At 45.6% G+C, this 16,784-nt stretch overlaps 1 protein-coding gene and 1 pseudogene across 2 annotated transcripts in view; both read left to right on the top strand.

Annotated features, from left to right (window-relative positions):
- ANXA3 (annexin A3) overlaps positions 1 to 12,821 on the top strand; it is a 35,813-nt gene extending 22,992 nt beyond the window's left edge. Inside the window, exons 7-13 of the mRNA XM_081021114.1 lie at positions 2,766 to 2,845; positions 4,412 to 4,468; positions 6,528 to 6,621; positions 6,763 to 6,858; positions 7,553 to 7,611; positions 9,798 to 9,920; positions 12,434 to 12,821. Of these exons, the coding sequence (XP_080877240.1) occupies positions 2,766 to 2,845; positions 4,412 to 4,468; positions 6,528 to 6,621; positions 6,763 to 6,858; positions 7,553 to 7,611; positions 9,798 to 9,920; positions 12,434 to 12,493 (569 nt within the window). The 3' untranslated portion in view covers positions 12,494 to 12,821. The remainder of the gene's footprint in view (positions 1 to 2,765; positions 2,846 to 4,411; positions 4,469 to 6,527; positions 6,622 to 6,762; positions 6,859 to 7,552; positions 7,612 to 9,797; positions 9,921 to 12,433) is intronic.
- LOC308485422 (small ribosomal subunit protein eS25 pseudogene) lies at positions 11,381 to 11,892 on the top strand (annotated as a pseudogene). The gene has a single exon. The product of its transcript is annotated as a small ribosomal subunit protein eS25 pseudogene (transcript).
- Positions 12,822 to 16,784: the final 3,963 nt, after the last annotated feature.

The following is a 16,784-nucleotide window of genomic DNA, read 5'->3' as shown; positions in this document are numbered from 1 at the left end:
TGACCCCCCTATGCTGGGATGTTTGGACTTTTCAAATAAGGCAATGGGTCGTGAGATGTTTGGGACTGTGGGGGCTCTTAATTTTGGAGGGTCTTTGAAACATGCTTTTAAATACTACATGGAATTCAGTGTTGAACATGGAAAAGGGGCTGATCCGTCGAGAAGGGTTAAAAACATTGTCAAGCTGGAGTTATCACGAGCAGGAGACAAGGGAAAATACAGTTACAAATATGAGGAAGAGCCGCGGAAGGGACATGGAAGAGACTTGAGGGCCTCGGATATAAGGTTGCCAGGTTAATGGGCCAGATCGACGGGAATAAGGACTGACAAAACCCGGAACCAGTAGGAAGGGACGTTGGATGAAGATTGGATTTGTTTGTATCTCTTTTCTTTACCATTAGAACTGTTTTATAAAATTGATGAATGTTAGAAAAATGTTGGAATGAAATTACTTGGCTTTAGCAAAGATGTTTAAAGAATTATGAAAGAATATTATGGTTATGAGAAGTTGGTAAGGATAAGATTTAAGTTTTAAGCTTTAAGGTTTATTTTATTATAGAAAGATAAGATCAAAACAGATTAGGGTAATGCAATGACAGAATATTATGAAATATGGAAAGGATTTGCTGGGATAATTAATAACTAGGATACAAAGAAAGGGAGGAGGAGGAGGTCTAAGAAAGAAGTCAATGACAGTTAAGGATCTGAAAATAAGGAATTTGTTTTTAAATGTTTTTAAAGGTTTGTGATGTATTTTTGTATTTTCCTTTTTTTCTGTCACTTTTTCTTATTTTGAATTTTTTACTCATATGGTGGGAAGGGGTTTGTTTTTTTTTACTTTTCTACTTTGTCAACTATTTTTATTTTGTACTTTCTTCTGTTTTTATTTTATTTAAATTTTTTTGAACATTTTGAAAATTTCAATAAACATCTTTAAAAAAAAAAAAAAAACAGCTGGGGACCCAAGCTTGAGAAACGTCGATTAAGGAGGAATGTGTGTGTTGGGGTATGAGCAGCCAAGTTTCAGAAGAGGCGGTTCACTACTTGACCACCGCCTTGAGTTAAGCCAGCCAGCTGAGAAATACAAATTTATGTTTATTCATTTACTGTATCCCTACCTCACCTTTTTTTGTCCAAGGAGCGCAAGCACAAAGTTTTCCTCGCTCCTCAGTGAATCCCACAACAACCCTGTGAGGAAGGTTAGGCTGAGAGACAGCAGCTTGCCCAAGATCACCCAGTGAGCTTAAGGCCAAGTCAGAATTGAACCCTGCTTTCCCAGCTCCTGGTATTATACTCTAAACCAGGCATGTCCAAAGTCCGTTTTGGGGGCCTAATTGTGGATATTTCACCCCTCCCATTGCAAGAATCTCCTGACAATGTTTTCAGAAAGGAGTGGGCGGAATCTGCTCGTCGCTTCTTCTGCTCCAACCTGACCCTATGGGAGTCTGAGTGTTATCTATGTAGAGATAAGATGACTGCTTAAGCAACTGTAACACTCATGCAGTCCAGTAGCCTCCGATAGTCATTAGTCTTTAGTTACTAGTTTATTTTAGTTTGCAGTAGCTGTAAAAGAATAAAGAAGTTATGCTTCAGAGCCGTCGTTTGTGTAGTTCATACTCTGCTGTGCTCCGCTGACTTTGGCACTGAGTTTGGTCTCACAGCTCAAAGCCATTGCACTTAGACCTGCTTCCCCGCAGTGGAAGGTCTCTGGAAGTGTTTTCCCAGCTCGCTTGGCCCAGTCGGGGCTGAAGAGGTTGAGCCCAGTTGTTGGCACCAGCTCAAAGGCGAAGCTGACACTAATCTGGCTCGCCGGTCAGTTTAATCCGGCCCCTGTGGCAGTTTATTTCCTGGTTGGTTGGCCCTTTGGTTGGCCCTCACGGCCCTTCACTTCATCAAATCGGGCCCTCTTTGAAAAAGTTTGGACACCACTGCTCTAAACACTACACTGAACTGGGTGTTAAATCCTTTTGATGCCGGACTCTATGCTCCCTTTATGGCTTTGAAGTTGTCCCATAATCTGCCCCTTAGGACTGACTCTAAGGCAAAGCCATACCTTTCTTCCATTGACAAAAGGGTTGACTTAACATCTGCCTTTATCAGAATATTATCTAACTGGGATGACAGCAGGGTGATTTAAGCAGGTCCATTCCGGCCACTAAAGGTCGTTGCCGGTTCTCCAGAGGTTCAGGGTGAGTGGGGTAGCCTGGGAGAGGCCATTCTCTGTGGCAGCCCTTAAATTGTGGAATTTCCTCCCACATCTGACACATCTGGCATCTTCATTATCCAGCTCCCAGGATACCTTGCAGCTTCTTCAGAAGGACACACATTAGCCTGTGGTCCGGAGCTTCCAAGAATAAAGTTCGGCCATTAAGGACTTTCTAGAAATTTCCTCCATGCTCCAAGGCCATTGTCAGGCAAAAGGCATCTTTCAGATTTAGGATATTGAGGCACAGCAGCTGTCTGGCCCTTCCTTAAACTGTTAGGAGAAACTTGGTTGGAACCAGTTTGATTTCGTGTGAGATGGCAAGCATTTTTTTAAAAAATAATACTTGAAATTATGGAAAACAAGGCTTTAGTTGTGTGGGGCAGCCTCTCTTTGCCTGTGGGCCAAAATTAGAGCTGCGGAATCAAGAGGACTCAGATCGGCACTATTGTGGCCTTTGTGAGGCTAAAGATGGGGTCTATAGCCTGGGAATTGTCGTACGCATGGCATTCCTTACTGCTCCTGGTCCCTGAAATTTTGCTTATGGGCTTTTTCTTTCCAGTTTATAAGAAGAGCCTCGGGGATGACATCAGCTCCGACACATCTGGCGACTTCCGACAAGCCCTGTTAACTCTGGCTGATGTAAGAGAGCCTCCAGAAATTCTCTTGTTATCTGTGCCTTGCCCGTTTACGGCCAGGTTGGGATTCCAAGATTCCCAAATCCGTTAGCTTATTTGTGGTATTTCCTTCTTTTTGGGATTCTGCACCTCTCTTTCAACAGGCCCTATGGCAAACGTTGGGTCCAAATCCTGTTGATCTCCTCCTGCACTGAGTTCCGATAATGATGGCACGTTCAGAAGAAGGCTGTGCATGAGATAAATGTTGAACTCCACAGCTGCATTGGCTTATATACCGTATTTTTTGCTCTATAAGACTCACTTTTTCCCTCCTAAAAAGTAAGGGTAAATGTGTGTGCGTCTTATGGAGCGAATGCAGGCTGCGCAGCTATCACAGAAGCCAGAACAGCAAGAGGAATTGCTGCTTTCACTGCGCAGCGATCCCTCTTGCTGTTCTGGCTTCTGAGATTCAGAATATTTTTTTTCTTGTTTTCCTCCTCCAAAAACTAGGTGCGTCTTGTGGTCTCGTGCGTCTTATAGAGCGAAAAGTACAGTAACTGGTCACTCTGGCTCTTATAAATACACAGTTCAGAGCGTAGGAAACTGCCTTGAGTCAAACCATTGGTGTACCTTATACTGAATGGCAGGACTTATTCAGCATTTGGCAAGACTCTTTCCCAGTTCCAACTGGACAGGAATGGAACCCAGAGCCTTCTGCCAGCACTGGATTTAGGGCAGTGCGGGTGGTTCCCTCACATGGCGTACCGAGCCAAAGGGGCACAAAATAATGATGATTATGAAACCTATATTTAAATGGGTACCATATTAAGATCCATAAAAAGCAACTGTACCCAAATAAATTGTGAAAAGAAGAAATATTTAGCGGTGGGCACCAAATTTCGTGCCCAGGCCGCCATATTACCAAATTCCACCCCTCCTTCTGCATTCAAAGCAGATGTTCCACCATAGCCCTTTGCTTCAGCTGACCCTTCTCCTGCCCCCAAATCTGTTGCCTGGGGTGGGGGCATCACCCATGGGAGACTGGTGCCTGGTAATGCCTGGTCAACCTATATAGGTAAAGGGATCCCTGACCATTAGGTCCAGTCATGGCCGACTCTGGGGTTGCGGCACTCATCTCGCTTTATTGGCCGAGGGAGCCGGCAGACAGCTTCTGGGTCATGTGGCCAGCATGACTAAGCGGCTTCTGGCGAACCAGAGCAGTGCACGGAAACGCCGTTTACCTTCCCGCTGGAGCGGTACCTATTTATCTACTTGCACTATGACGTGCTTTCGAACTGCTAGGTTGGCAGGAGCAGGGACCGAGCAACGGGAGTTCACCGCGTCGTGGGGATTCGAACTGCCGACCTTCTGATCAGCAAGTCCTAGGCTCTGTGGTTTAACCCACAGCGCCACTTGCACGTAAATCCATTGCTACAGGAGTACCCTAAGCCCTCCTGCAAAGGATACCTTGTCATGTCTGTTCTCGATCTCCCGTTTGCTTGTGACATAGGACTGGCGCCAAATGCTGTTTAATGTGACGGGTGCTCTTATTTTACTTTGCTTTTTAAAACCTCTCTCAATGTGTTCACAGGGCCGAAGAGATGAGAATCAAAGACCGGATGAGCAGCTAGCAAAGAAGGACGCTCAGGTAACAGCAATTCAGAAAGGTGTCGGCTGCAGGTTTGGCCAATCAGGAAGTTTCCAAGCTGTTTAAAAACGTTTCTTAGAGTTTCTGAGCCGGCAAGCCGCCTGAGAAACAGTTTCTATCCCAATGTGATTTTGGTTTTAACGCAGTGTAAGGTAGTCTCTATGGGAGTATATTGTATTTAATTATGGGGTATCAGAGTTTTTAGGGGGCTAACCAGGCTGGGATATCTGGGATAGCAGGCTTGTTGGTTTTTGAAAGTCTGATGTAGATTTTTTCAATTTCGTTGTTCTGTATGGGACAATGACAATAAAGATTATCATATCATATTGTATCGTAACCTGTGCAGGGCTGGGATTGCTCCATCCTTCTGAAGAAGCATTTTGGGGGGGACAGCAGGATGTCTGCATCTCCAAAAGGACATTGGAGAGTTGGAAGGAAGTGCATAATAATAATAATAATTTTTTAAAAAATTATTTATATTCCGCTCTCCCCAGCCGAAGTGGGGCTCAGAGCGGCTGACAACAGTAACAATAACACAGTTTACATAAAATCACAATCAATTAATTGAAATACATTCTAAAATCAATTAATTCTAAAATCAATTCAGAGTCAATTTAATGACAACCATTTGGCTAGAGTTCTCTGAGGATTACAGAAGGAGAGAGGGGGGTCAGACTGTGCCTTGGCCAACAGCCTGGTGGAAGAGAGCAACACAGAGGCTTTTGGCTTGAGGACGCTTCTGCATTTGAGACCTCTTTTCTTTAGGGAGGAAATACATTGGTAAGGTGTACAGACATAAGCCAGAGCGTGGACAAACCTTAGCTGCAGATCGTGGTTATGGAGGAGAGATCTTAACTGTGATCTCAGGCTCAGACAACACACTAAACCAAGGTTTGTCTTGTGCTTACTTTAAAAGCCCGGGGTGATGCAAATCAGGTGCGATACCAGCACATCCGTGTGTTCGTGCAAACACAGCCTCTTGTCTGCAGTCCTGCCCATGCTTGCCAGGGAGTAAGCTCCATTGAAGGAGGGCAAATACTTCTAAGCGGACGTAAACAGGGCGATACGATAGGGGTGTATGAAATTCTTAATGGAAGTTTTCAGAATTATGCAGTGTGAAGAAAACAGCTAGGGTTTCTCCCTCCTCATAATGTAAGAACTTGTCAGCCAGGGAAAAGGATTGGCAGGAGATTTCAGGACAGGCAGAAAGTACTTCTTCACATAAGTAATGATGAACCCCAGACAGAGGGTGGCCAGAGACAAAAAGTAATTGATTTTTATTAAATTTTATTTAGTTTTTTCAGATTTTGAAATTTACAAACAATTATCAGACAACCAACATGGAAAGAGAATTCCAAAGAATCTCCTGGATTTACCTCCTTCCCTTTGTGGGTCCTTATATTAACCTTTTCCTCCTGCATCTTGTCTATTAATCCAAAACTATTAAATCTCCATTATCTTCAACTTTAAACTATAATAATAATAATAATAATAATAATAATAATAATAAAATTTTATTTATACCCTGCCCTTCCTGGTTCAGAAAACCGGGCTCAGGGCAGCTAACAACAAATTTAAAACACTTAATTGATGCAACAAAAAACAACTTAAAATACTGTATAAAATGTGAATAACAATAAATTCAGAATTCAAAAATCAATTTAGGGGGGAAATCCATCCAATAAACATTAGATGATCACCAGGGCTAGCTGGCTAAATTAGTCCTATTTGGGCCAGCGAGGAGACCAGGGGAGAAACTATAAGTGTTATTCCAATTCGACTAATAATTTTAATGGTTTACATTGGTTTTTAAGGTAAATTATATATTTTCCCCATTTCTTATTTTTTAAAAAATGTCTTCCTGGTTTCTGAGGGCTTCTGCACCTTTAATAGCTGCAGAAGGGGCTGAAATTCCCCCAGCAACTAAAGCTGCATGAGCCCCAGCCTTCCTCCTTTGCTAACCTAACTCGGAAGTGTTTAGAATGCAACAGAGACCAGGCAAAGAATACAGGCAAGCTTTTAATCTGTAGTCTTCTTCTTCTTCTTTTTCTTCTTTTAGATCCTGTACAACGCAGGCGAGAAGAGGTGGGGGACCGACGAGGGCAAATTCATTGAGGTTCTGTGCTTCAGCAGTTTCCCTCAGCTGAAACTAAGTAAGAAACCATTCTGGGGGTCCTCTCTTTTTTTGTGCTGCTCAGCAAAGGGAGACAGAAAGGGCAGGTCTTGCGAATTTTTCTTCCGCCTGGAGATGCCCCTTAACAGCGCTGGCGTTCTTATCTCTTGTCATTCCTAAGCCTTTGAAGAATACAGAAATATCAGTGGGAAGAAATTGGAAGACAGCATCCAGAGCGAAACCTCAGGAAGTTTTGAAGACCTGCTACTGGCCATAGGTAAGGAGGACTTGAGGAAATTGGGTCTGTGTAAGATATAACTACAGTCATACCTCGGGTTACAGACGCTTCAGGTTGCGTGATTTCGGGTTGCGCACCATGCCAAACCTGGAAGTACCGGAATGGTTACTTGCGCATGCACAGAAGTGCTACATCGCCGTCCCCTTCTCCTTGTGCCCTCCATCTTTCCCAACATCAGGGTCTTTTCCAGGGAGTCTTCTCTTCTCATGAGGTGGCCAAATATTGGAGCCTCAGCTTCAGGATCTGTCCTTCCAGTGATCACTCAGGTTGGATTTCCTTCAGAATGGATAGGTTTGTTCTTCTTGCAGTCCAGGGGACTCTCAAGAGTCTCCTCCAGCACCATAATTCAAAAGCATCAATTCTTTGGCGATCAGCCTTCTTCATGGTCCAGCTCTCACTTCCATACATCACTGTGTGCAAATGCAGTTAACATAATTACCCACAAGGGGGCAGCAGTAAGAAAAAATACCGACAAAGGCATTGTAAACAAGCACGGAACAGAATGCATTAACATGCATCTGCTCTGAATGAGAGTTGGATCTTTTGCAAGCGCTGTGGATGCCCACCAATTTCACTTTTCTGCACAACCTTGGCACTCCTCCAGAGCTCTTCCAGCAGAGAAAATGCAGTAATGGAGTCAACTGCTAACCCTCTTCTTTCTTTCTTTTTATAGTCAAATGTGCAAACAACACTCCAGCATTCTTTGCTGAAAGGCTGCACAAGTCTTTGAAGGTAAGGACACAAGATGCTGCCTTCTTAAATCAGTCGTTCAACCTTTATCGGCATACAAAGGAAACAGGAATATTTGGGTTGAAACATACAATTGGCATCTGTTCACAGAAGGAGATGCTTTGAGGTAAAACTGTAAGGTTAAAAAGTACGACTCAGGTCTTATGACGACGTAGTTTCAGGGCTGGATTGAGGTTTGATGAGGCCCTAAGCTACTGAAGGTAATGGGGCCCTTTATGTGTCCAGCTGTCCTTTGTCAACAACAAATTGTCGCCGTTTTTTGTGTAGAATATTATATGGTAATTTATGGACATACAGTCATATCTTGGGATAAATACGCTTCAGGTTGAGTGCTTTCGGGTTGTGCTCCGCGGCAACCCGGAAGTAACGGAGTGCGTTACTTCCAGGTTTCGCCGCTCGCACATGCGCAGACGGTCAAAATGATGTCACGCATGTGTGGAAGCGGCAAAACACGACACGCGCAGACGCGCTGTCACATCTTACGTTATGTTCAGGATGCGAACGGGGCTCCAGAACGGATCCTGTTCGCATCCCAAGGTACCACTGTAATAGGTATCTAAAGCCATTTGCACATAACAGAATGTGTATTTTATCAAAGTAATTGTTGAAGTGAAATACAATTAAGAAGAAGTATATTAATAGTGAAATTTTGGGGGAAGGGGCCAAGTAGTGTTATAGCTTGTTTAGCTTATACATAAATCCAGCGCTGCGTAGTTTCATGGCGTTGCTCCCATAGTCTGCTCCTTTCTCCATACTGCCAGGCCCGCAGCTACAGTGGTGCCTCGCAAGACGAAATTAATCCGTTCCGCGAGTCTCTTCGTCTAGCAGTTTTTTCGTCTTGTGAAGCAATCCTATTAGCGGCTTAGCGGATTAGCGCTATTAGCGGCTTAGCGGCTTAGCAGCTATTAAAGGCTTAGCGGCTTAGCGGCTAAAAGGCTATTAGCAGCTTAGCGGCTTAGAAAAAGGGGGGGGAAGCGGAAAAAAATCGCAACACTCGCAAGACGTTTTCATCTTGCGAAGCAAGCCCATAGGGAAATTTGTCTTGCGAAGCAACTCAAAAACGGAAAACCCTTTCGTCTAGCAGGTTTTCCGTCTTGCGAGGCATTCGTCTTGCGGGGCACCACTGTATTCAATAAAAAGAGAAACCCTGTAGGAATCAGAACAATTTAGCCTCTCCTTCAGAATGAGGCTCAAACGTTTGTCGTTGATTACTTCATAAAATGGGACGCGGGTGGCGCTGTGGGTTAAACCACAGAGCCTAGGACTTGCCGATCAGAAGGTCAGCGGTTCGAATCCTGGCGACGGGGTGAGCTCCCGTTGCTTGGTCCCTGCTCCTGCCAACCTAGCAGTTCGAAAGCATGTCAAAGTGCAAGTAGATAAATAGGTACCGCTCTGGCGGGAAGGTAAACAGTGTTTCCGTGCTTCTCTAGTTTCTCCAGAAGCGGCTTAGTCATGCTGGCCACATAATCCAGAAGCTGTACGCCAGCTCCCTCAGCCAATAAAGCGAGATGAGCGCCACAACCCCAGAGTCGGACACAACTGGACCTAATGGTCAGGGGTCACTTTACCTTTTACTTCATAAAATGGACAGTAAAACAAGACATGTGCAATGGTCTCGGCCTGTCCTACACCGCAAGGACAATACCTCTATGAATTTGGAACCCTGGAGAACATTTCCTGCAAGACTGCAGGCAGCGTAGCACTGAATCTTTCAAGGGAAAAAGCTCTGCGCTGGTGAGGATTGTATAGGTGGTGTCGCTATGGAGCAGCCTTGCCAAACAAAGGTGGGGGGAGGAGCCTCTCCGTTGGACTCCAATTCCCATCAGCCCCAGCCAGCATGAAGGGATATGAAGTCCAACAATATCTGGAGGATGGCAGGGCATCCCTGAATTAGGGGGATGTTTTCTGCCATTTTTTGCAAAACATGTAAATAGTGTGTGTGTGTGCTTTTCAAAGTACAGGGTCTGTAGCTCTGAAACACAAATGAAACAATTTTTTAAAATGGGAAAGGGAGTTACTGGGTTCTTTTTTTTTTGTTATGTGTTTTTGTGTTTTTATATTGTGTTGAAACTACTCAGATACCTGGGGGTATTGGGCGGTATACAAAATTTATAAATAATCATGATGATGATGATGGTGATGATGATGATCCCTTTCCTTGTTGATAGGGGGCTGGGACAGATGAATTCACGCTGAACAGAATTCTGGCATCCAGGTCAGAGATTGACCTCTTGGATATACGAGCTGAATATAAGAAACTGTACGGCGTCTCCTTGTATTCTGCTATTAAAGTGAGTACCTCAATCGCTTCAGCTACATTCCAGAACTCTTTTTCTCTCTCTGTGTGAATCCACTTCTTTGGTCCTGGGCATGAAAGACACTGTTGGAAAGCAGAGAGAGATGGAAGGTGATGGAAGTTAAGGAATTTCTGTCCTCTGTTACTTGGGGCAGATCCCTAAACGTCACCTGGGCTCTCTTAATTGTACACAGATGGGTTCTATGACACAGTAGACCAATCCTCTCTCAGCCCTGATAGCATGTGTAAACTTAAGGTAATAATAATAATAATAATAATAATAATAATAATAATAATAAATTTTATTTATATCCCGCCCTCCCCAGCTGAAGCCGGGCTCAGGGTGGCTAACAACAATCAAATAATCCAACATTCTAAAAACATTTCATTATAAAAATTAATTAAAATCAAATTGATGGCAACTGTTAAGCAAAATTCTGTGCAGATTGCCAGAGGAGGGAGTCAGGCTGCGCCCTGACCAAAGGCCTGGTGGAACAGCTCTGTCTTGCAGGCCCTGCGGAAAGATGTCAGGTAAAGGTAAAGGAGCCCTGGATGGTTAAGTCCAGTCAAAGGCGAATATGGGGTTGCGGCACTCATCTCGCTTTCAGGCCGAGGGAGCCAGCATTTGTCCAGAGACAGCTTTCTGGGTCATGTGGCCAGCATGACTAAACCGCTTCTGGCGCAATGGAACACCGTGATGGAAACCAGACCGCATGGAAATGCCGTTTCCCTTCCCGCTGCAGTGGTACCTATTTATCTACTTGCACTGGTGTGCTTTTGAACTGCTAGGTTGGCAGGAGCTGGAACAGAGCAATGCGAGCTCACCCCGTCACGGGGATTCGAACCACCAACCTTCTGATCAGCAAGCCCAAGAGGCTTAGTGGCTTAGACCACCCGAGTCCCATAAACCTACCAAGCTCTAGCTGGCAACCTGGGGTTGTGCTGCAGGCTTTAAACATTCTCACGCTTTTCTGGGCTTGAGCAATGCTGCCTATTGCAGAGGTTTCTGAGAACGTTAAATGCCCTGGCCAAAATGTGACTTCTCTCAAGATGCTGAGTGCTGTTCCAAGAAAGCATAAGTGAACACACTGCTAAATGTTTAGGTACTTTCCTGAACTGGGCCGTGAGCACAGAATCCCTGAGAACCTCTGCTATCATTTTTATAAAGCAAGTTTCTGGTCTTCATTGATGTGAAAACATCACATGCGAAATCGTGGCAGGCAGCTTTGCAGAAGCTTTCCCACTCACAGGCACTGGTGCTTCTGGAGCTTTCTTTTCGGTCACCCAGAAGCTAGCCTCTCGCGCCCCCTGCCCCAGATGCCAAGATGCAAAAGAGGGACTTTTCAGTCCTTGTGCAAAAGAGGGACTTTCAGCCAGTCTAGCTTGTCATGCTGATCTGTGCCACTAGGGAAGGTTGCCAGAGCCCTGTGTCCTCTATGCATTTTCTGCATATCAAAAAAAAAATGAAGATGCTTTTCTGGCCGGAAATTGCTGAGGGAGAAGCAGTGACGGTAGCCGTTCCGACTGCACCATGCCGCCAAAGGACGATAAGAAGAAGAAGGACGCGGGCAAGTCGGCCAAGAAGGACAAGGACCCCGTCAACAAGTCCTGCGGAAAAGCCAAGAAGAAGAAGTGGTCCAAAGGAAAAGTAAGAGAAAGTAAGGGAAAGTTGAACAACCTTGTTCTGTTTGACAAAGCTACTTACGACAAGCTGTGCAAGGAGGTGCCAAACTACAAACTCATCACACCTGCTGTGGTCTCTGAAAGGCTGAAGATTTGAGGCTCCTTGGCTAGAGGAACTTCTCAGCAAAGGCCTAATCAAACTGGTGTCCAAGCACAGAGCCCAGGTCATCTATATCCGAAACACCAAGGGGGGGATGCACCAGCTGCTGGGAAGGACATATAAAAGGTTCTTGGGAGGTTTTTAGACTCTGTAAATGACTAAAATAAAATAATTTGAACTACTGGGGGAAAAAATGAAGATGCTTTAAAACTGTAACCACCACTACAAAAATAAAAAATAAAACTCAAAGTAAATATTACAGGTGGTGGAAATCTGTGTGAGAGCAACCATGTTTGCATATGCAGATGCCTGTGAGTGGAAAAGCTGAGGCTTCCTTGAGGCTGTGGATAGACAGACTGCGGAGGCAAGCTCACTGTCCAGATGTCTGCTGATAATGAGGGTCTCCCCGGGCTATCATGTTGAGTGGAAAACAAGCTCAGCTGTTAACTTGGTGGTTTTATGGGGGATCCAGATGTCTTTTTTAAAGGTTTCCTTTCGCCAGCACTCTCTCTATGGCCGCAGCGTTCTCTTGCTAGACAGGAAAGCCTTTGCGCATGGCCTGGGTCTTGCTCTATGGCAGAGTTAGTTTAACGGGTGATGTGGCCCAGCAGCCCTAACTGCAGCGCAGTGCTGCTTTTGTCTATAAATGGATTTACCATGTTAAGAGATTGAAGCGTGCCTCTTTAATGTGGCTTCCTGACTGTTTTTTGTTTTGCCCTTTGCAGTCTGACACTTCTGGGGATTATGAGGCCACGTTGCTCAGGATCTGCGGTGGAGACGACTGATGGGGATGAAGTGCCGAGCCCTGGAGTTTCCTGCTTTGCGCTGCAGTCCTCCTCTGCGGAGTTTGTTTAAACGAGTGTAAAATTGCCACCGCGTTTTCTTTATCGCTTTCTCAATTAGGCTCCGTAACAAGCAGATGCTTATTTTAGCACCTCCCTCCAGGCAATCGATGACATTTGCCGCCACACACACTGCGCCTTCGGATGAAACCTGCGCCCGAAATTGTACGGGCCAGATCTGCTGGCGCTAAAGAAATTGTTGATGCCCGTGAGGTTGGAATCTGCCTAGATATATGAAAGACATAAATCAATGAGTTGTATATATCCAGTATCTAGTGCTCTCTCTCACAATTTGAATAAAGCTTCCCCCTGCCAAAAAAAATCCTTTACCCCATATTATTATTGCTTTTTGCTTTTATATGCAAAGATCTAGCTTATCACCACATGCTGCTGTTTTTCTAAAGCACCATGCAGCCATTGTGGTTTTCAAGCTGTATTGCAGAATCGATGTAGCTGACACTGACTTTATTATAAGTTAGATTCTTGGGGAGAGGGAGAGAGGAAAGCTGGCAATAAGGAAGTGGCCCACTGCCAACTGGCAACACATTATGAGTAAGTAAATAAGTAAATTTTTATTTATACCCCACCCTCCCCGGCCAAGACTGGGCTCAGGGCGGCTAACATCAATTGTCAAGTACAGTGGTACCTCAGGTTACATACGCTTCAGGTTACATATGCTTCAGGTTACAGACTCCGCTAACCCAGAAATAGTACCTCGGGTTAAGAACTTTGCTTCAGTATGAGAACAGAAATCGTGCTACAGTGGCACGGCGGCACCGGGAGGCCCCAATAGCTAAAGTGGTGCTTCAAGTTAAGAACAGTTTCAGGTTAAGAACGGACCTCCAGAACGAATTCAGTTCTTAACCCGAGGTACCACTGTACATTAAAACACAATCAAAAAATTGATTAAAATACAGCTTAAAAATTAGAATCAGGATAAAATTAAATGACTGCCCATGAAATTATAGCCATAGGGGTCGGGAACCTCAAGTATTCATCAGGGCTGGCTATCCATGTTGGTCCCACATGAGCCGATAAAAGGTGTGGTTGAAACACCTCCTGGAAAATCCTGCCTTCCAGAGTTGTGGGACTCCAGCTCCCATTGTCCCTGACCATTGGCCATTCAGACTGGGAGCGATGGGAGTTGGTAGTCCTGACAAAATCTGGAGGGCCACACATTTCCCATCCCTGGCTTGCCAGTAGTGCATGTGAAAAGGATCTAGGGGTCTTAAGTAGATCACATGAGACAACAACGTGATGCAGCAGCAAAAAAAGCTAATGCAATTCTAGACTGCATCAACAGTGTTCAGATCCAGTCTAGTGTTCAGATCAAGGGAAGTCATAGCACTGCTGTATTCTGCCTTGGTCAGACCACACACCCAGAGTACTGCGTCCAGTTCTGGGTGCCACAATTTAAGAAGCTGGAATGCGTGCAGAAGAGGGTAGCCAAGATGATGAAGCATTTGGAAACCAAGCCTTATGTGGAACGTTGGGTATGTTTAGAGGAGGAGTTTGGATTTGCTATCCCGCTTTATCACTACCCGAAGGAGTCTCAAAGCGGCTAACATTCTCCTTTCTCTTCCTCCCCCACAACAAACACTCTGTGAGGTGAGTGGGGCTGAGAGACTTCAGAGAAGTGTGACTGGCCCAAGGTCACCCAGCAGCTGCATGTGGAGGAGCGGAGACGCGAACCCCGTTCCCCAGATTACGAGACTACCGTTTTTAACCACTGCACCACGCTGGCTCTTTAGCCAGAAAAAGAGGAGACTAAGAGGGAGATGTGATCGCCATCTTCAAATATCTAAAGGGCTGTCGCATGGAAGATGGAACAGGCTTCTTTTCTCCTGCTCTTGAGAGCAGGACTCAAACCAATGGTTTCACGTTACAAGGAACGAGTTTCCAGCTAAACATCATTAAGAACTTTTTGGCAATAAGAGCTGTTCAGCTGTGCAGCAGTCTCCCTCTGAAGGTTGTGGACTCTACTTCCTTGGGGGTTTTTAAGCAGAGGTTGGATGGCCATCTGTCATGGCTGCTTTGGCTGAGATTCCTGCATTGCAGGGGGTTAGACTAGATGACCCTCGGGGCCCCTTCCAATTCTACAGTTCTGTGATTCAGGATGCTGAACCCAGATATTGTTAGGAGGAGAAAAGTTGGGAAGGAAATGGATCTTCTTGACACATATACACATAGAGTATTCCAGACCTAATTATCACAGGCTTTTTCAGAAAAGTTTGTCAGAATTAGGGTTATCTTTGTGGAAACCCATGCTTAGTCCTCTTTCCTTGACCTGTTCCTGGTGCCATGGTTTCAGATCTGAAACACCTGTACAGTGGTACCTCAGGTTACAGACGCTTCAGGTTACAGACGCTTCAGGTTACAGACTCCACTAACCCAGAAATAGTACCTCGGGTTAAGAACTTTGCTTCAGGATGAGAACAGAAATCGTGCTCTGGCGGCACGGCGGCAGCGGGAGGCCCCATTAGCTAAAGTGGTACCTCAGGTTAAGAGCAGTTTCAGGTTAAGTACGGACCTCCAGAACGAATTAAGTTCTTAACCCGAGGTACCACTGTAGCTTTAAAGGTGCCACTGAGCTTGTGCAATGTGCTTTCTACCTTACTGTAAGAAATCACACACACAGAAGAGACCCTCACATACCTAGGCATGGTGCAGGAAGAACTTATAGGCCAGAGGGCAATGAGTTGCAGGTCTGAATGGCCACCACCTCTAAACAGGGACAATAATGCCTGCAATTAAAGTAAAAATATCTTCTGGAAACAAGGGAGGTTAAAGAAGAGCTAAGGAGAGTGTTGTGTGGCCTGGAGCAAATTCCAGGAGGAAGCTTGTTCTGCTCCCAATTCATTTCAGCTGGGGCTGGGACACAGGAGCCTTTCCTGTTGAGTTATACACCCCATGTGTGCTTGTGGGGGCTGTGTGCACTTTCGTGCAAGATAAAGACACAGTCCAAATTTCCCCCTCCCCTGGTCCTCTGCAAACTGTAGAGGAAAAACAGAAGTTGCTGCTATACCACAGTTAAACTGCTTCTCCTTTTTCTTCTTCTCTGTTTTGCACTTCCAACTTCCTCCTCTCGCAGCTGTGGCCGCCAGACCTTTGGGTTAGATCTCACTTGTCACCACCGAGGAGGGAGAAAGATTGGGGGGGGGGTTGTCTTACTGTTGCAGTCAGATCGGTTTCTTTCACATTTTGCAAGCTGTTTCTTCTCTCCCCACTCCCCACGGCATTGTTTTCCCTGCCCGCCCACTCCCAAATTATCCTTCCAGGCTGCGGGAATCAGAGCAAGCCTTAGCAGTAGCAAAACAGCATTCTCTCTCTCTCTTCCTAATGCTAAATGAAATTTGTTGGCAGCAATCTGATGTTCCTTTCACGAGTTGCCACCAGGTGGCGGCATGCTTATGGAAAACCCTGTTTGCAGGCTCCTCTGCTATATTAAAAGGTAAAGGTCCAGTCGTGGCCGACTCTGGGGTTGCAGTGCTCATGTCGCTTTATTGGCCGAGGGAGCCAGCGTACAGCTTCCGGGTCATGTGGCCAGCATGACTAAGCCGCTTCTGGCAAACCAGAGCAGCGCACGGAAACGCCGTTTACCTTCCCGCTGGAGCGGTACCTATTGATCTACTTGCACTTTGATGTGCTTTCGAACTGCTAGGTTGGCAGGAGCAGGGACCGAGCAACGGGAGCTCACCCCGTTGCAGAAAGTATTTGTAGCAATGAAGTTTTTCCTAGACTAACACTTTAGAGGGGTGTTTAGGGAAGGGTCATACCTCTGGTGAGGGACACATCATGCTCCTTCTAAGCTAATTTGTCCACCTTTGGTCCCCAGCTTGCACTCAGTTCCTACCTGTGGCTCCTAGAAATTGTCAGCATACTACAGTGGCCACACGTGAGGAACAGCTTCGACTAGCCAGCCTTACATATTGCTCTGCCTTCCTTTGAACCACATCTACCGGGCCAAGAGGCCAGTCTAGGACCTCTCTACACACTGCCCAGGCTTGCGCCCTGAGGAGGTCACTTGGCTGCTGCTAACGCAGTCGTTTGACTTCACCCTTGGAGGCACGCTCCATTGTCTCTTGAGACAGTCGAATGCCAACAAAACCACTCCAGCCTTCCAGTGGTGTGGCTGGGCTACATGTTACACTTTCCCAGGAATCCTACTGAAACGTGGATGATTGAGGTGAGCTCTTCACCCCAGGGCTGGCTTGATCTATGCTGGTTCCTTATC

Source organism: Podarcis pityusensis (genome assembly GCF_964106645.2).
Source record: "Podarcis pityusensis genome assembly, chromosome: 9".
Classification (NCBI taxonomy): domain Eukaryota; kingdom Metazoa; phylum Chordata; class Lepidosauria; order Squamata; family Lacertidae; genus Podarcis; species Podarcis pityusensis.
Note: the sequence above shows the minus strand (reverse complement) of the source record. Positions and strands in the feature narration are given on the sequence as shown.